We start from the raw sequence: 23,963 nt of genomic DNA, 5'->3' as shown, positions 1-23,963 counted from the left end.
TTTACAGGAGAGAGGCCATACTACTGCTCCCAGTGTGGGAAGAGTTTCACTACATCCATGAACCTGAAGGTCCATGAGAGAATACACACAGGAGAGAAGCCGTACACCTGCTCCCACTGTGGGAAGAGTTTCACTACGTCCATCAAACTGAAGGTCCATGAGAGAATACACACAGGAGAGAAGCCGTACACCTGCTCCCACTGTGGGAAGGGTTTCACTCAGTCAGGAAGCTTAAAGGACCATCAGAGAATACACACAGGAGAGAAGCCGTTGTGACGGCCCTGGCCCCATATATTGTCCTGGCCTGTACTAATATCTGTTTCCCTGTCTGCAGAGAGGCCTCCTGCTGGACAGGGTTACTAATCAGTAGAATGCAGGTCAGCTGGTGGACAGCTGATTGTGCCCCACCTGGTTCCAGGATCCAGGGCATAAGAGACCCATGCAGGCCTCAGTATGGAGGCCCCCTTCTAGGCACCATTATTTTCTATCTTATTTGTTTGTTCCTTGTTTCACACCATGCAACACTCACCTCACCACTTTCCACTACACTCACATTACACCACTGATTTACTGACTACCACACCTCATCTTATTATTGTTATTAGCCTCATTTAGTTTATAATAAAACATTTATTTTCATTACTTTAAGATCGTGTGTGTGTCTCCCGTCTTTTGTCATGGTCATGAGCCTGGCCGTGACACCGTATACCTGCTCCCACTGTGGGAAGAGTTTCACTACATCCATGAACCTGAAGGTCCATGAGAGAATACACACAGGAGAGAAGCCGTACACCTGCTCCCACTGTGGGAAGAGTTTCACTACGTCCATCAAACTGAAGGTCCATGAGAGAATACACACAGGAGAGAAGCCGTACACCTGCTCCCACTGTGGGAAGGGTTTCACTCAGTCAGGAAGCTTAAAGGACCATCAGAGAATACACACAGGAGAGAAGCCGTATACCTGCTCCCACTGTGGGAAGGGTTTCACTACGTCCATCAAACTGAAGGTCCATGAGAGAACACACACAGGAGAGAAGCCATACGTGTGCGCCCACTGTGGGAAGAGTTTCAATAGGCAAGACACTCTGAAGGTCCATGAGAGAATACACACAGGAGAGAAGCCGTACACCTGCTCCCACTGTGGGAAGGGTTTCACTCAGTCAGGAAGCTTAAAGGACCATCAGAGAATACACACAGGAGAGAAGCCGTATACCTGCTCCCACTGTGGGAAGGGTTTCACTACGTCCATCAAACTGAAGGTCCATGAGAGAACACACACAGGAGAGAAGCCATACGTGTGCGCCCACTGTGGGAAGAGTTTCAATAGGCAAGACACTCTGAAGGTCCATGAGAGAATACACACAGTAGAGAAGCTGTACACCTGCTCCCACTGTGGGAAGAGTTTCAATAGGCAAGACACTCTGAAGGTCCATGAGAGAATACACACAGGAGAGAAGCCATACACCTGCCCCCAGTGTGGGAAGAGTTTCGCTACGTCCATCAGTTTGAATGTCCATGAGAGAATACACATAGGCAAGAAGCCGTACACCTGCCCCCAGTGTGGGAAGAGTTTCATTAGGCAAGACAAGCTGAAGGACAATCAGATAATACACACAGGAGAGAAGCCATACGTGTGCGCCCACTGTGGGAAGAGTTTCAATAGGCAAGACAAGCTGAAGGTCCATGAGAGAATACACACAGTAGAGAAGCTGTACACCTGCTCCCACTGTGGGAAGGGTTTCTCTCGGTCAAGACACTTGAAGGTCCATGAGAGAATACACACAGGAGAAAAGCCATACACCTGCTCCCTGTGTGGGAAGGGTTTCACTCAGTCAGGACACTTTAAGGACCATGAGAGAATGCACACAGGAGAGAAGCTGTACACCTGCTCCCAGTGTGGGAAGAGTTTCACTACGTCCTTCAACCTGAAGGTCCATGAGAGAATACACACAGGAGATAGGCCGTACACAAAAAAAAATTCACCCAGTCAATTTCTGCGCAGTAGTTCCGCTTAACGAACACATAACAATATGAAACTCTCGTATAATATCTTTGTTCCAGACTGTATCGACAACGTGTTCACCTTATTATTTATGATAATACATTTCATAACATTCAAGTATTGTTTAATAATTACAGATTCAATTAAATACAGTGGTGTAGTCTACGTGATACGCAGGGCTACGCCGTATACCCACTAAGAAAGGCCAAGGATTTCCGTATACCCACTTAAAAATGTGCGAAGATACGTAACAGCGTTTTGTGACAGAACTTTCACACTTTCATTCAAATTCACCCCGTCTGTGTCACGAAGCACATGACTTTTGGAGCATTGGGACTGACTATAGCGTCATATACCATCAACGGGGGGAGATGCGACATGAAATATGTCAAAATGCAGCACTATACCATGCACAGATCAGCCTTATAACATGTAATGTTAGATATATAACGTCAGGCAGGGAACGCAGATGTATTTTTTATGGCGTTCCGAAATGAACGATATGAGGCTGGGAGGGAAAAATCACAGTATACCCACTAGAAAAAACTAGACTACACCACTGATTAAATATGATTCCCGATTAAACTGTACAACATATTTGAGGGGTTGTTTTGCAAAAACAGATATCTCCCTTTGTATTTATTATGTTAAATCATGTTTTTTTATTTTAGATTAGATTAGATTCAATCTTATTGTCATTGACAAGTACCAAGGTTGTCATAAGGAAATGCAGTTCGTCATCTAACCTGCATTGACAGTTTTAACTGCAAACAGAAATCCTTCTGGGAATTTTTATCATTTGAATATCTTTCAGTTGTTTTTAAATGTTCCACTCGAATTCTTTTTATAATTTTATACAGACCACCCCAATACTCTACTAGCTTCTTTAATGAACTTACAGAGCTTCTCTCCATCATTACTACTGAATTTAATGGTCTGATCATTGCTGGTGATTTCAATATTCATGTAGATAACTCAGAGGACAACAAATCCAAAGAACTCTCTGTTCTGTTAGATGTTTTTGAACTTCAACAACATGTGAACCTCCCTACTCATAATCGAGGTCACACTCTGGACCTCATCATCACCAAAGGCCTAGATATTTCAAATGTTGTTGTAACTGACATTGCCTGACACGATTTCAACTTAAAAATCACAAAAACCATTGATGATATTGCACCCATTAGATCCAAATGCATCTCTGGTAAGCAAAAAGCTCCCTGGAGAACTGCCCCATCCGTAAAGACCCAAAAAAGAGAATGTCGTAAAGCAGAGCGCAGATGGAGAAAAACAAACCTTCAAGTCCACTATGATATCTATAAAGAGAATCTTCAGAACTATAACTTAGAAATAAGAAGTGCCAGGCAATCATTTTTCTCTAAGATCATAAACAATAACATCAATAATGCCCGCATCCTTTTCAGAACTGTTGACAGACTAACGGCCAAGCTCCACCTGCTGCGTCGCGTCAACTCGCCATCGACGTTGCGTCAACTTCCCGTTGTCCAAGCTCCACCTGCTGCGTCGCGTCAACTACTTCTACTCTAGCTCCACTGGCATTTTTTGTATACGGGAGTAATTTCACCCTTGACTGCAATTATGTCCACAACAATAACAACATCATACAGAACATTTTCCAATCAGGGTAATATTTTATCTACATATTCCCAAATAGATAGTTGCTAGTTCAGTAGATGTTCAACTAACTGTCAACAACATTTCAACTAACTAACCACTAATCCTAAACCTTGCCCTAACCTTAAATCTAACCCTATCCTTAACCATAAATCTAGTTACATATCAACAGAGTTGCAGTTGATAGTTTGAGCAGCTGTGGATCATCTATAAGGGAATAAAGTGTGACCGCAGTCAAGTAGGAAATGTCATACTGTCATATGCTCCACCGAGCGCGAGGAGAGCTCAGAGCGCGAGGTTATTAACAAAGACGTTCATAGTGGGAATTTCTGGATCAGGAGAGCACCTACATTCTCTTACATCTCTTTCATCAATTATGGGTACGTATAGCTTAATTTATCCACATCTGCTAGCGGTTTTAATACACTTATTGAGGACACAAGTTGGGTTGTATTGACATAGAGCTGAATGTCGTACTTGGAGAGTTCACCACAGGTGCGGTGATTGACGCCCCACGTGGGGCGTCTCATTGTGACGTCTGCGTCCATCCACCGTCAAAAATCAAACTTTTTTGAAAGTCTACTTTGGACGCAGCCATCGGACGCAACGCTGACGCGACGTAACGCAGCAGGTGGAGCACCTTTCATTGATTACAATGCATTTGATCCCAATTTCGGCCGCAACGCACATTAGACGCAACGCTCGATGGCCATGGTGGAGCTTGGCCGTAACAAATCCCCCAACACCCATTGCTCAGGAATTTCACTCAACTAGTAAATGCAATGAGCTTGCATCCTTTTTTAACAATAAAATAGAAACCATTAGACAAGGCATTAGGTCTTCTGTGTCAGGCATGAAAAACATGTCCCCATTAACAACCCCAAATAGGGCGGACATAACAACCATGTCACAATTTAACACCATTGATTACAAGACCCTAGATAAAATCATGTCACGTCTTAAACCATCCACCTGTGCCCTTGATGTCCTGCCAACAAGCTTTTTTAAAAACATATTTAGCTGCACGGCAGGCGAACTAATACAAATAATTAACACATCCCTTTCATCAGGAATCTTCCCTGAAGCCCTGAAAACTGCAGTTATTAAGCCTCTACTAAAAAAGAACGGCCTAGACCCATTTGTACTAAACAACTACAGACCCATATCAAACCTTCCCTGTACAGGAAAATGAAATTTGAAATGTTTGCCCACGAACAACTTTGAAATGGTTGCCCACGAACAACTTAGCAATTATTTGACCCTAAATGATCTCTTTGATTACTTTCAATCAGGCTTTCGCCCCCTACATAGCACTGAAACGGCCCTTATTAAGGTCCTTAATGACATTCGCGTAAACACAGACTCCGGAAAAATCTCAGTTTTGGTCCTACTAGATCTTAGTGCTGCCTTTGACACTGTAGACCATGACATTCTAATAGATAGACTAAAAACCTGGGTAGGACTTTCGGGCACTGCCCTAAACTGGTTTAGATCCTACCTACAGGACAGAAGCTACTATGTCTCCATTGGCAACTTTGTATCTGACCAAATTAAAATGACATGTGGGGTTCCCCACCATCAAGAAGGCACAACAGCGGCTATACACCCTGAGAGTCCTCAGGAAGGAACACAGCAAGCAGGAGATACTGGTGACCTTCTACCGCGGCGCAGTGGAGAGCATCCTCACCTACGGCATCTGCAACTGGTTCTCCAGCTGCACAACAGCGGAGAGAAATGCGCTACAGAGAGTCGTGAGAACAGCACAGAAGATCACCGGCGCCCCCCTCCCCTCTCTGGAAGAGCTGTACAACACACGCTGTCTCAGGAAGGCCTCCAAGATCTCCAGGGACCCGACCCACCCTGGGTACGAACACTTTACCAGGCTGCCCTCGAAAAGGCGGTTCAGGACCTTGGCCGCAAGGACAAACAGACTGAAGAACAGCTTCTACCACAGGGCCGTCCAGGCCCTGAACACAGCAAAGACCTAGGTTCTGGGCCCTGGACAGTCTGGACGGATTGATGGCAGCTGCTGGACTGAAAAAATCAGGTGTAGTGCTGAGGCACAAATATGTACATTTCAAGCCTGCAAACTGCGACACTTTAAATAAATGTCAAATAACACTATTGTGCAATATGACAACCCTAGTCGTCTATCTGTACAGTATAGTATAGTGGATAGTGTACATAGCCTTTATTTATGTAAACCAGCTCCTTCCCTTCTTGTGATGTTTTTAAAAGTTTTTTTTTTTTCTTTCCTAACACCAGGGGAGCCACCCCTCCTAAATTTCGTTGTTTGGTAACTGTACTGTAGCAATGACAATAAAGACCATTCATTCATTCATTAGTTGTTGTTGTAGGCATGTGCTAACTAAAAATAAAGACAATTAAAATGATTGTTCACTCAAAAATAGATATTTTAATGAACTTTGCAGATTTATTTCTGGCATCACTTGCATGTAATGTAATGTAAAGAGTAGTAGAGAGTGCAAACTGCTGAGTAAAATGAGGTAGGCTAGGCACTAGGCAACCAAAAGAATACAAAAACAAAAATAAATACTTGTACAGAGTACAAAAGTTTTGTTTTGCTTCACTCATCTCTGGCATCAAACATACATTTTAAATGTATTGAATAGTGCTGCAAAATAAAATGAGGTAGGCACTAAGGCAACTAAAAAAGAGCAATTATCCACAAAAAGAAATGTTTGTAGAGAAAAGGTTCGTCAGCAACCATGGACAAGGGTCTCATATCCTTAACCAGCATGTTCAGGATTGATCCGGTCAGGACGGTGGCTTGCTGGGGTGTGCACGTTGGCATCTTGACAAGATAACTATCCATAGTAGAACGCGCCTTCTTAGCACTGTAACGTTAAGACAACATTTTTAGCTATTTGTATCGCTTTGATGACAACGTTACAGCACATAACGTGTGCTTGAATGTCTTGTCTCCCCGGCATGTTTGTGCTTGCTCCAATTATGCTTGATATGTTTGTATGTCCTGCTCCATTTATTTGTGTTTGCTGCAATTGTAATTTTTTAAACTAATGTATTTTATTTTAGGGAGCCTGTTGTCAACTGGCCCGGGGACTACAGCTGGAAATTAGCCATGTAGGCTAAAGCTGCTCCATTTACTGTTGTTACAGTTAATTAATGAGGACTGTAACGACATCGTTAGCCAATAACAAGCTCACTAGCTTACCGAGACGAGCCATCGTCTTCCTCGTCATCTGCCACAACGTGCTTCCTTTTGAGATGCTCGCGTATCATAGACGTGCTGCCATGATAAGCGAGTTCAGTTTTGCAAATTTTACATTTCACATTCTTTTTTTCAACGTTGTGGTTGAAATGCCCCCACACATTAGACGTAAGAGGACGGGAAGACATTTCTCTGTTTGTTTTTCCGGGGATGTCACGTGTGCCCCGGATGACCGACACTGCGCATGTACATCAAAGACACTGGGAGACGCTAGCCAGTGGCAGCTTCAGGGAAGAAAAACGAATGCTTATCGCTTATTTCAGCTACAAAAAAACATGCGACGACGTCGATTACCAAATATGTCGGCGACGATTTTGGTAATCGACGTCGTCGCGACTAGTCGACTAATCGTGGCAGCCCTAGTCCTAACAAAAATGAATACGTTTGAACACATTACACAAATCCTGAGATCCCTACACTGGCTACCAGTCTCTCACAGAAAATGGTCTTGGACCAAAATACATATCAGATCTCCTCCCACCCTATATTCCCGCAAGACCCCTAAGGTCAGCTGAGACTAATCAGCTAATAATTCCAAAAGTAAAAACAAAACACGGTGCAGCAGCTTTCAGTTGCTGCTGCATGCTCCTGGAACAAACTCCCTGAAGAAATCAACAGGCGCAAACCCTAAACATATTTAAATCTAAGCTGAAAACCTTCATGTTTTGCAGCAGTTATGATTAAACACTTCTATCAATGTCTTTTATCCATGAACTATTGTCTTATTAAATGTTTTATCTATTTACCTCTTATATTTGCTTTTATTCAGTCGTTTTTATTTTCTTGCTATGCTCCTCTTGCTGTATTTTAAATAATGCATGTAAAGTGTAAACTTTGAATTGCCGCTGTTGTATGAAATGTGCCATACAAATAAACTTGCCTTGCCACTGGCAGCATTGATTTTACAGCAGTGCAATGACCCTCACCACTATACAACAAAGACTTACCATCCGTGTCTTCAATCTCCACTTCTACTTCGCCCTCTTCTTTCACCATCCCTCCCTCCTCCCTCATTTCTTCTCCTCCATCTTCTTCTTTCACCATCACACCCTTCTGCATTACAGCTGCACCTCCATCTTCTTCTTTCACCATCACTCTCTTCTCCTCCACTTCTTCTTTCACCATCACTCTCTTCTCCTCCACTTCTTCTTTCACCATCACTCTCTTCTCCTCCACTTCTTCTTTCACCATCACACCATTCTCCTCTACATCTTCTTCCTCCAGCTTCACTGCCACCATCTCGGGACCCCACCATGTGATTTTCAGGGCTGGAAAACCACAGTCACACCCGGGGGACTCTGTGGACTCTGGTTCATACATGGTTACATGAGCTGAAGAGGACCTGCAGCTAGAAACAATGGAGGCACAAACAGTGCAGAGTCAATTATAAATGACAGCCAACCAGTTCACTGAAAGCCCATCTAGACTGACAGGACATGTCCTGCAAATGCAATAATCTATGGATTACTGATTGCATTTCTTTGTAATTAAAGGGTCTGGAAAATAGACATTAAACGGTTCCAATTGTATTTTGTGTCCCAGGCTCAACTTCCTGGTCAGACAGAGGGCTGTATGGGCATGGACTTCGCATGATTGACTGGCAGCTCCCTTTCAAGCAAGCTTGCTGCGTTATCATACATGACATTCATCTATTAGATGTGCTTATACAGTATATCTCAAAAGTGAGTACACCCTTTAGATTTTTGCAAATATTCTGTTATATCCTTTCAGGGGATAACATTATCCTACTGAAACTTTGATATAACTTAAAGTAGTCAGTGTGCTGCTTGAATAACAGTATAGATTTATTGTCCTTTGAAAATTACTCAGTACACAGCTGTTAATGTCTAAACAGCTGGCAACAAAAGTGAGTACACCCCATAGTGAACATGTCCTAATTGTGCCCAATGATGTTGTTTTCCCGCCCTGGTGTCATGTGACTCGTTAGTGTTACAAGGATTCAGGTGTAAATGATAAGCAGGGCTGTTAAATTTGGTGTTTTGGGCACAATTCTCTCTGAATGCTGGACAACATGGCACCTCATGGCAAGGAACTCTCTGAGCGGCTGAAAAAAAGGATTATTGCGCTTCACGAAGATGGCCTTGGCTATAAGAAGATTGCCAACACCCTGAAAATGAGTTGCAGCACAGTGGCTAAGATCATACAGCGGTTTTCCAGGACAGGTTCCACTCGGAACAGGCCTCGCCAGGGTCGACCAAATAAGTTGAGTCCACGTGCTCAGCGTCATATCCAGAGGTTGGTTTCCAAAAATAGACGTGCGAGTGCTTCCAGCATTGCTGCAGAGGTTGCAGAAGTGGGATGTCAGCCTGTCAGTGCCCAGACCATACGCCGCACACAGCATCAAATCGGTTTGTATGGCCGTCGCCCCAGACAGAAGCCTCTTCTGAAACCGATGCATAAGAAAGCCCGCAAACAGTTTGCTGAAGACAATGAATCCAAGAACATGAGTTACTGGAACCATGTCCTGTGGTCTGATGAGACCAAAATAAACCTGTTTGGGTCAGATGGTGTCCGGCGTGTGTGGCGGCACCCTGGTGAGGAGTACCAAGACAAATGTGTTTTGCCTACAGTTAAGCATGGTGGTGGCAGCATCATGGTCTGGGGCTGCATGAGTGCTGCCGGCACTGGGGAGCTGCATTTCATTGAGGGACACATGAATTCCAATATATACTGTGACATCCTGCAGCAGAGCATGATCCCCTCTCTTCGGAAACTGGGCCGTAGGGCAGTTTTCCAACATGATAATGACCCTAAACACACCTCCAAGATGACAACGGCCTTGCTGAAGAAGCTGAAGGTTAAGGTGATGGACTGGCCAAGTATGTCTCCAGACCTAAACCCAATTGAGCACATGTGGGGCATCCTCAAGAGGAAGGTGGAGGAGTGCAAGGTGTCCAACATCCGTGCGCTCCGTGATGTCGTCATGGAGGAGTGGAAGAAGATTCCAGAAGCAACCTGTGCAGCTCTGGTGAATTCCATGCCCAGGAGGGTTAAAGCAGTGCTAGATAACAATGGTGGTCACACAAAATATTGACACTTTGGGCACAATTTAGACATGTTCACTATGGGGTGTTAGGGATGCTCCGATTTATCGGCCACCGATTTAAATCGGCCGATTTCACTCCAAATGACTCGATCGGTGATCGGCAAAAATGGCCGATCGCAAAAACCGATTTTTTTATTATTTTTTTTTTCCCTGGGGAAGACAGATAACTGAACAGAAAACATAGGAGGACGTAACAGTATGTAAACCATGAAGGCCACGTTTATGATGTCTTTTATACAGCCATATCGACTGACTTGGGCTTCAGGCCCTAACTGGGTGATAGGCAAGACCTTTACTATGCCATAAAAATGGGTCTGCGTTTGCTTGGTGCCTAATGGATAAAAACTTTTGTCTAAAAAGCAAAAAATATGTAGGCTATCCAGTCAGTAGGCCTACAGTTATGTATTTTTTTTAAAATCGGTATCGGTATCGGTATCGGTTGATCTTTTGTCGATTGACTGAACATTTTCATTGTGTGAAGCGCATTGAGTTGCATCTTGTAAGAAATGCGCTATACAAATAAAATTTGATTTGATTTGATTTGATCTTGAGGAAAAAAATTGGTGATCGGTATCGGCCCCAAAAATCCAGATCGGAGCATCCCTATGGGGTGTACTCACTTTTGTTGCCAGCTGTTTAGACATTAACAGCTGTGTACTGAGTAATTTTCAATGGACAATAAATCTATACTGTTATTCAAGCAGCACACTGACTACTTTAAGTTATATCAAAGTTGAATTAAGATAGTCAGTGTTTCCTCTATATGCATTTATTGGTGGCGGGCCGCCACGAATGAATTTCCTCCGCCACTAATTGATTCAGTCCACAAAAAAAAAAAAAAATAAAAATCCACCTCTGAACATTTTAGCTGATTAAAATATATCTGATCCTAGATCAGCGCTATAATGGATGTTGACTAAAAGTGCACCTAAATCCACGCCCATCTCTCTCTAACCGCTGATCCAAAATCAGATTAATTACATTAAACATTCAGTTGACGACGTGACACAAGGGCTACTCCTGATTGGTCTAAATGTGAACCATCTAAAAGATACAAAAAGCTGATCTAGCTAGCTAGGTGCACAAATAAGATATCACGTTAAATAAATTAAACGAAAACAGCGACAGATGGATGGATTTTTCAAGAAAAAATATGTCCCAGACACTTCAAACATTGCTGAAGCTAGCAGTGGCTATGAGCGATCTGAAACTGCATGGCTGGCAGGAGCAAAGGAGCTAGGTGGTGGATCCGCTAACAACGTTTATGGCGGGGTACCACCACCACCAGCTACAACTACAGCGGGAGAACAAGCAGTGTTATGTACACCATACATACTTACATACATACCATACATACCATGCATACTGTGCGCTGTGGTATGTACACCAACATATATTACTTTCGTTTGTTATTTTTATTTGGACTTTGGATTTTAAGACCACTTTCATTCATGAAAAGGTCCAGAGTTTCTTGTTGCAAACGGAGGAAGGACAAACAACAGGTGCGTTGAAACCAACACCCAAGCATGCCAGGACGATGGCTCATTTGATAATTTTGACAGACATGATAGACATGATAGACATGATAGCCATCACATCTAGTTGAAAAACTGTCGCAAGTTGAAGAACTCGTGCAAGTTGGAAATGCTCTGAAACTTTCGCCAAGTTGGACACACTTTTCCTGTTGTGTTTGAGACGGAGCCAAGACTGCGAGGGGTAGTGGTGGTCTAGTGGATAGTGAGTTGGACTTGTGATCGGAAGGTTGTGAGTTCAAATCCCGCCTGAAGCCACACCACTACTAGTGTGCCCTTGGGTAAGGCACTTAGCCCTCAGTTACTCCAGGGGGAATGTCCCTGTAATTCGTAATTGTAAGTCGCTTTGGATAAAAGCGTCTGCTAAATGGCAAAATTAATTAAATTAAATTATTGCTCGTTCGGAAGGACATTGGATCCGTGAGTAACGTAAACCTTCAGAGCTGATGGATGGAAACCGGTATCACAAGTTTATATTCTGTATATATATATATTTTTTTGCCATCCTCCCTCTAGTTTTGGTTGAAATTAGGTCGTTGTTTTGAGTGCGCGTGCGCTGTGCGCACGGACAGGGCTCTCCGCCACTAATGTAAAAATTCCTGGAGGAAACACTATGCAACGCTACATGCAACCCTGCAATGCTACATGCAACCCTGCAACGCTACATGCAACCCTGCAATGCTACATGCAACCCTGCAACGCTACATGCAACCCTGCAATGCTACATGCAGTCCTGCAACGCTACATGCAACCCTGCAACGCTACATGCAACCCTGCAATGCTGTATGCTATACTGCAACACTACATGGAATCCTGCAACCCTGCAACGCTACATGCAGTCCTGCAACACTACATGCAGTCCTGCAACGCTACATGCAGTCCTGCAACACTACATGCAGTCCTGCAACACTACATGCAGTCCTGCAACGCTACATGCTATCATGCAAGACTACAAGCAATCCTGCAATGCTACATGCAATTCTGCAAAGCTACATGCAATACACAGCTACATGCAATAGTGTGGTAGTGGTGGTCTAGTGGGTAGTGAGTTGAGTTGGACCGGTGATCAGAAGGTCATGAGTTCTGGGAACACCTCCACTAGTGAGCCCTTGAGTAGCCCTGAGTTACTCGAGGGAAACTGTCCCTGTAATGTCTAACTGTAAGTCGGTATGGATAAAAGCGTCTGCTAAGTGGTTAAAATAGATAAATCAATAATCCACTATATGATAATGTCATATACAGGATTATTCTTGGAAATACTTGGAAATGATTTCTGAGTGGGGCAGTCCCATTCATACTATACATTCATTTATATTGGACAGATACAGTGAAGACAGACAGGAAAGTAAGGAGAAGAAGGGAGAGAGGGCATGTCAACTAGGGCTGCAACGATTAGTCGACATAATCGACGACGTCGATCATAAAAAGTCGTCGACGTGGAATTTTAGTGTCGACTAATCGTATTTTTTTTCTTTTTAAAAAAAGGCTTTTTATTTTTTAATTTTTTTATTTGTTTAAGCTTGTTATAAAAAAAGGTAACATTAACATGAAACATGAAATTATATTAAACTAAGATAATGCGACGGTTATCTTAATTTTTCAAACCTGCTCATTACAGAAAACGTAAACAACATTTCTATCATCGCTTGCGCATTCAGGCCGACGAGGCAGTCAGAAACATGTCAGAGTCACGTGCTACCAAGCGGACCAATCACGTGCAGTGCGGTCTGCGTTGTTCTGCGTAGCACTAGCCCCTTTTTGAGATTCTGGGGAAGGTACGCGTCGTGCGTCGCTCTGCGTCGGTGTGATGCAGAAGCATAAATCCGTTTATTATTTATTTTGTTTCATTGAAACAAAGATTGATTATTGTATGTATTAAATGTTTTGGAAGGTCCAAATTCAAATATTTCATGAGTCATTATTTGAATTTGCAATGGGAACGTATGTTAAGCCAGAGAGACTGGACAACAGGGTGACATTCACAGGTGTGCAGACTTGAGAAGGTGAGGTACAACATGCACTGGAGCCCGCGGCCACTGCCGCGGCCACACGACTAATCGAAAAAATAATCGACAGATTAGTCGACTACCAAAATAATCGTTAGTTGCAGCCCTAATGTCAACAGGGCATGGGTCGGACTCGAACGCATGCCGACATGGGCATAATATGTGTGCACTGTAGACCGCGGTGCTGGACCACTGGACCACCCCAGGCCACAATACTTCAACGATTTACCTCAAATTATTGAAAACATTGGGTTTTGTGCTGCAGAGATTAATATTCTGTACAGAGAACAAATTCCAATTCTATCTATCTATCTAGGCCTATCTACCTAGGCCTATCTACCTAGGCCTATCTATCTATCTATCTATCTATCTATCTATGTATCTATGTATCTGTGCAATATGACAACCCTCGTGCACATAAGGTTCAGAGATAGGAAATGTTAGGATATTTATAGCATAGCATAGAGTACAGCACAGTGTTTTATTTGTATAGTATAGTATAGTGGATAGTGTATATAGCCTTTATTTATGTAAACCAGCTCTTTTCCCTTCTTGTTTTTAGTATTTTTTTCTAGCACCAGGGGAGCCCCCCCTCCCAAATTTCGTTGTATGGTACCTGTACTATATTAATGACAATAAAGACCATTCATTCATTCATCTATCTATGTATCTATCTATCTTTCTATCTCACCTGATTCGCAGACGACCGAGCCGGGCTTCAGCTCCAGCATCATGGTGATGGTGGCGATGTTGGTGGTGTAGAGGATCTGTGTGCGGTGGGGCAGGTTCAGGGTCCACAGCTCCGGGGTGGGGTGAGAGACACTCCTACCACAGGGGTCTGTATGGGGGGGTGGGAGACACTCCTACCACAGGGGTCTGTATGGGGGGGTGGGAGACACTCCTACCACAGGTGTCTGTATGGGGGGGTGGGAGACACTCCTACCACAGGGGTCTGTATGGGGGGGTGGGAGACACTCCTACCACAGGTGTCTGTATGGGGGGGTGGGAGACACTCCTACCACAGGGGTCTGTATGGGGGGGTGGGAGACACTCCTACCACAGGGGTCTGTATGGGGGGGAACATAGGGAAGAGTTGTAGGTGACTACTTACATTGGAACAAACATGCATGAAGCTAACATGTGAGGAGACAGCACCAATGTGACGATAGATAGATAGATAGATAGATAGATAGAAAACAACAACAACAACCTAGAAATGATGACACTCAATTCTAACCCTTGACCTGCAGGCAGAAATCTCCTCTCTCAAAAATAAACATTCTACAAAATGTTGTTAATCATCAAATGCATGCGGACACGCGCCACACACGCCACGCGCCTTGTTTAGATTCAAACATTGTATCATTTAAAAGTGACAGTTTATCATCATAACTCTGATTAACTGGCAGTTTATTTTCACCTGACGGCTTCACCTGAAACAGCCACAACCACGGCAGAACATATGGAGAAACTGTAAGTATATAGAATATAGATATAGAATATATCCTATTTGAATATTATCCTATATAGATATAGAATATATCCCAGTGGAGTAAACTAACCCTAACTAAACTAAACTAAACTAAACTAAACTAAATTTTACCCTATTCACCTGCCTTAAAGGTTACAGGTATTTTGGATTTGGCCCTCTGGCAAAAAAAAACGGGATTTTTGGGAGGGACCTGGAGGCTACATTTTTCATAAAAGGTCCCTAGAAGTCAAATAAATCATCAAAACATGTTAGCCAGAGAGTGGTCACGGAATTTTGGTTTTGGACCCTACTATGTAGGACTGGAGGATGGCACAGCCCTCCACCAAAGTCCCACTAGATGCATTATGGACTACAATGATAAATGCATACACATGGACACAACATTATTCTTTTTTACTATTCTATTATTGTACCTTATTGTTTCCATACAAAATATTACCATTTTGTTTTCTCTTGCTGCTGCAATGTTGACTGGAACTGAAGCCATAAGAGTGAATGTACTTGTATAATGGGATGTAATTAACTTTTAGGGATGCACGATATGCATTTTTTCCAACCGATACCGATGTTTACCCGCTTCTCGTGGCCGATAACCGATATGATAACCGATATGAGAACAGATATAATTTCACAGCTGATAATCTGTAGTTCATGCACACCTGAAGGTAAGAAAGGCTATGTAGTGAGCAAAGATTGATTATTTAATAGTGATCTCACTAAATCTAACTTACATCACTATTGTTAACACAACAAAGGGAACACTTCTGACTCTTCAAATGTTCATTTATTATTTCCTCTAACAAACAGAATCTGTTATAGACAGTGCACAATGCTTTTTTTAGCCAAGATCTGGCCTCCTTTTATGAAAACAAAAAAGGCTCACCTTAAGGGCTCTGCACACAGCGTGCGATTTCTGTTGCGCGTCAACATTCCATTTTGAAGTTTGAATGGAAGTCTATGAGAACATCGCATCTCAACACACACGGCCCCGATTTTAATCGCACGGCGAAAATTCGATTCCATTCATTTTGAATGGGACAAAGCACACGGCGTGCGAGTTTTGTCGCACTGTCAAATTTAGCAAATGTTGTAAAAGTTTGTGGTGCGACGGATTATTGCATCACAATGGGACAATTGGGAAAACTTCAACTGGTCTATCTAAATTAATTGAGTCACTCATAACGGGGAGAGAGACTGGAGCATACATTTTTGACTGTCTCCTTTTTTGAAAGAAGTTAAAGGCTGAAGGTCTGACCCAAAAGGTCTGATACAGTACATACACCTACGGTACATGAAGGGTTTAGTAAAAGTTCGTGAATGTATTAGTTTTATTAAAAAACAAAGATGAACCGGAAATTGTGTTGTATGACAGTGGTCTAGTCTATTGCAAACTAAAACTGTTACGTTAAAAGTGTCACTGATGTCAACGGTTACAGCTCGAAGTCGTGAGTTTAGAATGATAAGGTTCTATCTCCGTTTAGAATGATAAGGTTCTATCTCCGTTTAGAATGATAGGGTTCTATCTCCGTTTAGAATGATAAGGTTATATCTCCGTTTAGGGCAGTTCAGAGATATCGAGCGTCAAAGTTTTTACATTCCATTATGTTTTGTGAGATGGAACCTTTGTTTTTTATGAATTACTAACTCAAAAATGTCAACATAAGACAAGTCTGCTGGAAGAATCACCCAAAGAAGGGGAATGATAACAACGACGTACCGACACTACTTCCGTTCCGTCCACTAAAGTCTTCCGTTCCTGTCTAACGATTTGGCTGTGTGTTTTGTGCGCTCCCTCTCCTGACATTTTACCAATACCCCTAAATCAGGGGACCCACATATTTTATCACAATATGTCCAGTTGTATCTTGTAGAAATTGTGGAAGCAAGGCAAGCAATATTGGTAGAGCCTATTGTAATCAGCCTGCCTGGTCCGACTACGTAACAATTGAGAATGGAATGTTGAGGTGCAACAGAAATTGCATCGCACGCCGTGTGCATTGGGATGCGATTTTTTATGATTTTCTCATAGACTTCAATGGTGTGAGTTGAAAATGGAATTTTGCGGCGCAACAAAAATCGCATCGCACGCCGTGTGCGTTGCAATGGAATGTTGTCGCGCAACAGAAATTGCACGCTGTGTGCATTGGCCTTAAGAGTAATTAGATGCGTTGTGCGACCCTCCCTCATCATTGTCCGAGTCTCTCTCATAGCAAGCAGCGGTAAAGCTGTCAATTCCCTTGTCACCCAGTACAGGGAAACCGATGTCAGGGCTATGTGGCACTAAGTCCGCCCAGCATGGTGTCGGTAAACCTGGAGACATGTCCGCGTTAGACTGTGATGGCAGCGTTTCGGCTGCCTTACACAGAAGCGGATCTTCTCCCGACAGGCTAGCCATGCGACTTAGCCGTCAGCGGAGAAGTTTCTTGGGGAACACTGCACAGTGGATACACTCATCGGTAGAGATAACAGCGGCCTGGGCGCGGGTTAATCCCAGACACGCTGCGCACTTAGAGTAAGTGTCCCAGCTAGCCATTGACTTGCTGCACGAGCAGGTCTTCCGGCTAGTCTCGGCTGTGCTAGGTCCGCTAGCCTCAACGTTAGCCATTGCTGGCTAGGGGTTGTAGGCTAGCTGCTAGCAGGCCTCGCTACTTCACCCGTTAGCTTGTCAGCTATCAAGGGAAAACAGAGGGGCCAGGGGAGGGATATTACTATCTACCCGCTACAAGATGTGTCGTTGTGTTGTAACTCGTAGACCTTTGCCCTCCTCTCCGAACTTTTGTCGAACATGTGTTGCAAATTGCAAACGCACTATCTGCCTCAGAAACTCTGCAGAATGTCAGACACACCGGGGAAGCTCTCATGTTTCGCTCTCGTCTGTACGCAGGCGCAGCAGCATGAGCGCGGAAACCGGAAGCAGAAATATTTCCGGCTTCATATTATCGGCTCTATATCGGCTAAAATGTTATAAAACCGATAAAAACCGATAAACATTAATTTCCCATTATCGGGCCGATAAATATCGGTGCCGATAATATCGTGCATCCCACATTATGTCAAGTTTGTTTCCTGAGGGTTAGCTGACAACCCCACTGACAGATGTGTAATGGGGGAGTGGTTGTCCTGGGGGAGTGGTTAGTTTTTTTTTTTTTTTAAGATTATGAAATTACCAAACAAATACTCACAATGTAAGAACTGGGCTCTGGTCTTGGGCTCTGGTGCATGTTTTTTCTGGTAGCAAAACACCCACTGCATTCACTACAGACACAACAAAACATTCAGAGAGAGAGAGACAGAATTCAGATCATACCATATTACACATGTATGTACTGTGAAGTGATGACTGGGACCTTGGATTTCTCTAATGTAAATTATATGAAGGGTAGAGTTTTTATCCCACCTGTAGTTGAGATCTTGGGCCATCCCTTTTTTAGGATGTGGTCTAGTTTCTCTCTCAGCTCAGACACAGCTTCACTCACATCTCCAAAGTACTGAAGAGGACGGACAATGATGATGGATAAGTCTGAAGATACACTGGGACTGGAGAGAGACTGATAACTCTGGAGAGAGAGAGAGAGAGAGAGAGAGAGAGAGAGAGAGAGAGAGAGAGAGAGAGAGAGAGAGAGACAGAGAGAGAGAGAGACAGAGAAGTGGGGGGTCAGGGTATAGATGGAAAATGAGAGGCAGAAAGACAGCCGGCAGAGAAAATAAGAGGATTAATTACATCGTAAATAGTAAATGGACTGCACTTACATAGCGCCATTATCCAAAGCGCTTTAAAATGGCCTCTCATTCACCCATTCACACACACATTCACACACCAATGGCGGCAAGCTACCATGCAAGGCGCGCTCACTGGGAGCAATTTTGGGTTCAGTGTCTTGCCCAAGGACACTTCGACATGTGGCCAGCCGGGGCTCGAACCGCCTATCTGCCAACCTTGCGATCATTAGACGGCGGCTCTACATCCTGCGCCACAGCCGCCCCAATTACATGAATTGGAAGCAGTTTCAGTATTCCAGATGGAGTGGTAATTGCAGTGTAGTGACCTGGAGGATACATGGAGAGGTAGTTGCAGTGTAGTGACCTGGAGGATACATGGAGAGGTAGTTGCAGTGTAGTGACCTGGAGGATACATGGAGTGGTAGTTGCAGTGTAGTTACCTGGAGGAAATGGATGTGATCCTCTGTGTGTGAAAGCTGCTCCAGCTCAGCGTCTCTCCTCCTCAGCTTTATCCTTTTAGATGACCTTGTATGTAATATGTACTTCCATGTACCTACTTCTGCAAATCTTCTAATAAAGTTTTCAATCAATCAATCAAAAAGCTCAGCGATCTCCTGCTCCAGTCGCTCCACGAGTACATGAGCCTGACTCACTGCTGCCTCCTGCTGGGCTATGATCAGCTGCTTCACCTCAGAGAGCCTTCTCTCAATGGAGCGGATCAGCTCAGTAAAGATCCTCTCACTGTCCTCCACTGCTGCTTGTGCAGAGCGCTGTTAGGACACACACAGAGAAAGAGAGAGAGAGAGAGAGAGAGAGAGAGAGAGAGAGAGAGAGAGAGAGACAGAGAGACAGACAGACACACAGACACACACATACACACACATACACCCACACACACCCACACACACCCACACACACACACACACACACACACACACACACACACACACACACACACACACACACACACACACACACACAGAGAGAGTGTGTGATTGGAGTGTGACCTGCTGACTAGAAGAGAGCAGTGAAATGGTGCGTCTCCTCTGGTCAATACTCACAGTGAGAGACTCCACAGCCTGTTGGAGCTCCCTCAGGTCCTTCTCTCTCTCCTGGACTCTCTGCTGGACTTTCTGCTGACTCATCCCCAGCTGCTTCTGTAGACAAACACACTTTATTACAGCAGGCTATTGCACGTGGTGTGTGGCTGATATCACACAAATCCAAAGAACACCTGAACAGTCAATTGCTTCAAATAAATATAAGCCATGTTGATAACAGTGATGATAGTCATCATCATATTGAAGGAAGACATTTTGTTTCCATTAAAAATGTTATAGACAGAGAGAATAGGAGTCTAGACAGGACATGCAGGGTGTCTTTAGTTAATCATTCTACCTGTGACAACCTGTGATAAGAACTAGATTGTAAAACAATAACACCATCAACCTTTACCCTCTCCATTCCAATACACCAACATAGTAGTGTGGAAGAGACTATGGATCTTTTGTCATGCAAGTTTATAATATGGTCCCATATCAGATCAAATCAGTTATCATTCTATGTTTTTAAATTTAAACAAGATTGAATAGCTTTACTAACTTCAGTTCTACATGTATCAGAGTCACCAGTGAGAAGCTCAGGTTCTTACCTGCTTCTCAGTCCTTTCTGCTGCAGCTGAGACGGTATCATGGCCTTTATGTTCATCCATGGAACACAGCACACAGATACACTGCTGATCAGTACGGCAGAAAACCTTCAGCACTTCTTCATGACGAGAGCAGATCTTCTCCTGCAGTTGTGTGGAGGCTTTGACCAGCTTGTGCTTCTTAAAGGCAGGAGATTCATAGTGAGGCTGGAGGTGAGTCTCATAGTAAGAGGCCAGACAAACCAGACAGGACATGAGGGCTTTCTGCTTTCTCCCAGTGCAGACATCACACACCACATCTCCAGGTCCAGCATCACAGTGAGCAGGAGGAGCAGCTTGGAGTCCTGACTTCTTTCGTTGTTTCTTTCTTTGGGAACGTGTCTTCTTTTCTTTCTTTTCCACCAATTCAGCCAACAGTGTGTTTTTCCTCAGAACAGGCCTAGAGACATAGCTTTCCTTGCACAGGGGGCAGCTGTAGATCCCCTTCTGGTCATCCTGGTCCCAGCAGCCCTTAATACAGCCCATACAGTAGCTGTGTCCACAGGGAATAGTCACCGGATCCTTCAGTAGATCCAGACAGATCGGACAACTGAAGGAGTCCGAACTCTCTGCCATTCTGCTGCACGCACTAACCAGACTGAGCAGTGAGTCCGTTTTTATTTCTGTGTTTGTGTCTGTGGGCGGGAACACTTCCTGGTCCTGTACCTGTAGGGGGTGTGGTGTGGGACAGAGGCCAGGAGGAGAGAGGTTGTGATTGGAGCAGACCACACTGAGGTGGGTGTGTGAGAGTCATTTAGACGACACTAGGGCCAGATTGACAAGGCGTCTGAGTGTCAGAGATAAGTTTCGTGGGCGGGACTACTTCCTGGAAATGTTTGTGTCTGCATGTGTGTCAGTGTGTGTGTGTGTGTCTGTGTCTGTGTGTGTGTGTGTGTGTGTCTGTGTATCTATGTGTGTGTGTGTGTGTGTGTATGTGTGTGCGTGCTTGCGTGTGTGTGTGTGTGTGTGCGTGCGTATGTGTGTGCATGCAAGTGTGTGTGTGTGTGTACTCTGTACCTGTAGGAGGTGTGGTGTTGGACAGAGGCCAGGAGGAGAGAGGTTGTGATTGGAGCAGACCACACTGAGGTGTGTGTGTGAGAGTCATTTAGACGACACTAGGGCCAGATTGACAAGGTGTCTGAGTGTCAGAGATAAGTTTTGTTTCTCTAGAATTGTTCGTGGGCGGGACTACTTCCTGGATATGTTTGTGTGTCTGCATGTGTCTGTGTGTCTGTGTCTGTGTGTGTGTGAGTCTGTGTGTGTGTGCTTGAATGAATGAATGAATGAATGAATCGTGTGTGTGTTTGTGTGTGTGTGTGCGTGCATGCGTGCGTGTGTGTGTGCATGCGAGTGTGTGTGTGTGTGTGTGTGTGCGTGTGTGTGCTTGCGTGTGTGTTTGTGTGTGTGCGTGCGTGTTTGTGTGTGTTTGCGTGCGTGCATGAGTGTGTGTGTGTATGTGTGTGTGAGAGTGTGTGTGTGTGTGTTGTATTTTAAATTCTATATGTTCAGTAGATAATTCATATTTCACCTGGCCAGGCTACCTGTGATTTACATAATCATCAGGAATGGATCATTTATTTTAATCCAATTGTGTCACAGTGTGTGTGTGTGTGTGTGTGTGTGTGTGTGTGTTCCTCCAGCTGCCCCAGGTGTGGTGTTGACCAGAGGGAGGTACCAGGAGGTCTCATCCACTGCTGTACAACAGCTCCCCCTGCTGGAGCAGAACAGCACTACGCCGGCTGTGCTCCCTGTCTCCCCTGCTGCTCAGACTGTGTCTGCAGGTCGCCCCTTGGTAGATGCTAAGTGGGATCCTTACTGAGTCCCAAACCCCCCCCCCCTCCCTAGCCCAGTGGTAGGTGGGATCCCTGGGACGCCCTATACACTGTATATGCGTGCGGTCCGTTAGGATGTCTACATGCAACATGAGGACACAGAGATCTGGACAGTGGTGTTATACAGTGCTGTGAAAAAGTATTTGCCCCCTTCCCAATTTCGTGTGTTTTTGCATGTTTGTCACACTTATATGTTTCAGATCATCAAACCATTTTTAATACTACACAAAGATAACCTGAGTAAATAGAAAATGCAGTTTTTAAATGATCATTCCATTTATTGAAGTCAAAGAGTTATTTAAAACATACCAAGGACGTGTCGTCCATATAAGCATAGTAAGCAGTGCTTACCCAACGAAAAAATAAAAAAGGACAGTGAAAATATTAAAATAAAAGTGCATGTAACCGTTTGTTTGTTTTCATTAAAAGAGTCGTATTTTAGGTCCCAGGGCAGCAGGAGTCATTCATTTTGGCGCCACCTGCAGGAGTAAGCACTCGCTATTCTGCTTGCTTGCATTGCGTTGCATTATAAGCACTTCTCTCTCTGCTTTCCCTCGCGTACATTCGAATGCGTGATTTTTTTTTTTTTTTTTTTCGATGCCTCAGCCCGCTGTTTAATGTGGCCAGGGTAAGCATGCTTACCAGCCAATCAGTAGTTCGTTCATTCCGATAAGAGCTACTGATTGGCTCTTATCACTTTCAAGTTCACTTAACATTTCACCTTACTTTCTCTCGCCCGGCAGAATAGCTTATGCCAGCTATCTCAAACGATCTAAATAATAATAATCAATAAGGATAACTTGCTTGATTTTGTGAATATGGACATTACTGTCAGCGACCTAAAGGGATTTCGTAGACTGGACTGGACTGGAAAAACACAACTACTGGCTAAAGGCCGCCCGAAGCCACCACTCACCGATCTTCACACCCAGAAAGGGAGAGTCGCTAGGGGTTACAGCAAGCCTGGTATCGTATGAGCGGTTTATATGATTCGCGAGGCTGGTGGCGATCTGTGCTTGTTTATATGGTTTGAGTACTGCTGTACTGCTGGCTATGGCTCCTTATTTAAGACTTCCTCTGCTTTTACCTTTGAATGTAGGCCTGTGCCGTTGTGTTTGGAGAGAGAGCTGCTTAATCAATCGCTGAGATAGGCCTAATGTCGCTGTCCGTGCCAGTGGTTCTGGACCAAAAGTGTTTGAGAGAGATAGAGAGGGAGGGTTTGTGATGTGATGTCAAGTGCCTGTGTGACAAAAGTGTGAAAAGAAAGTGTGTTGTGAGTTTACTATGGAGGATGGAAACGGTGTGTGTCTGTGTTGTGCGTGTGTACGTTTGCGATGTTGAAACTGGACTTGTAGATTTCAGCAGGTTGGCTACTTGAAAAGATCTTGGTTCAAAAAAGATTGAACAATGAGCACCCCTGATATAGTCGAAACTGGCAACTGTTTTTTTTGTTTTTGGTAATCTGATCACAAAGTGACCCTACAGTTTATTAGCGGGTTCTAGGGCATCAAAATTGCATTTCCTTGAAACTGCATTCACTGATAGCGTGTATGTGTAATTATGTGTATTTCTATATCTTATGCTTACCCAATCTAAAAGCTCACGGCACGTGCCTGGTGTGTGTGTGTGTGTGTGTATTTATGTATTTTATATAGTGTGTGAAAGTCTGGGCTTGACCCCTGTGAAAGTCTATGGGCTTGACCCTTGCGAAAGTCTATGGGCTTGACCCCTGTGAAA

At 44.0% G+C, this 23,963-nt stretch overlaps 1 protein-coding gene across 1 annotated transcript; it reads right to left on the bottom strand.

The window, feature by feature from the left end:
• Positions 1-1,920: 1,920 nt before the first annotated feature.
• On the bottom strand, positions 1,921-20,970 carry LOC308164019 (E3 ubiquitin-protein ligase TRIM47-like; the record flags this gene model as incomplete). The annotated part of the gene is made up of 6 exons (XM_080538184.1): positions 1,921-1,925; positions 14,187-14,333; positions 14,916-14,928; positions 19,361-19,477; positions 19,769-19,864; positions 20,359-20,970. The coding sequence occupies 6 exons, from the start codon at positions 20,968-20,970 to the stop codon at positions 1,921-1,923; spliced, it is 990 nt and encodes a 329-aa protein (XP_080394310.1).
• Between the last annotated feature and the right edge of the window lie 2,993 nt (positions 20,971-23,963).

This window comes from Nansenia antarctica (genome assembly GCF_963989245.1).
Source record: "Nansenia antarctica genome assembly, chromosome: 8".
Lineage (NCBI taxonomy): Eukaryota > Metazoa > Chordata > Actinopteri > Argentiniformes > Microstomatidae > Nansenia > Nansenia antarctica.
This window is presented reverse-complemented; position numbering and strand designations above follow the sequence as displayed.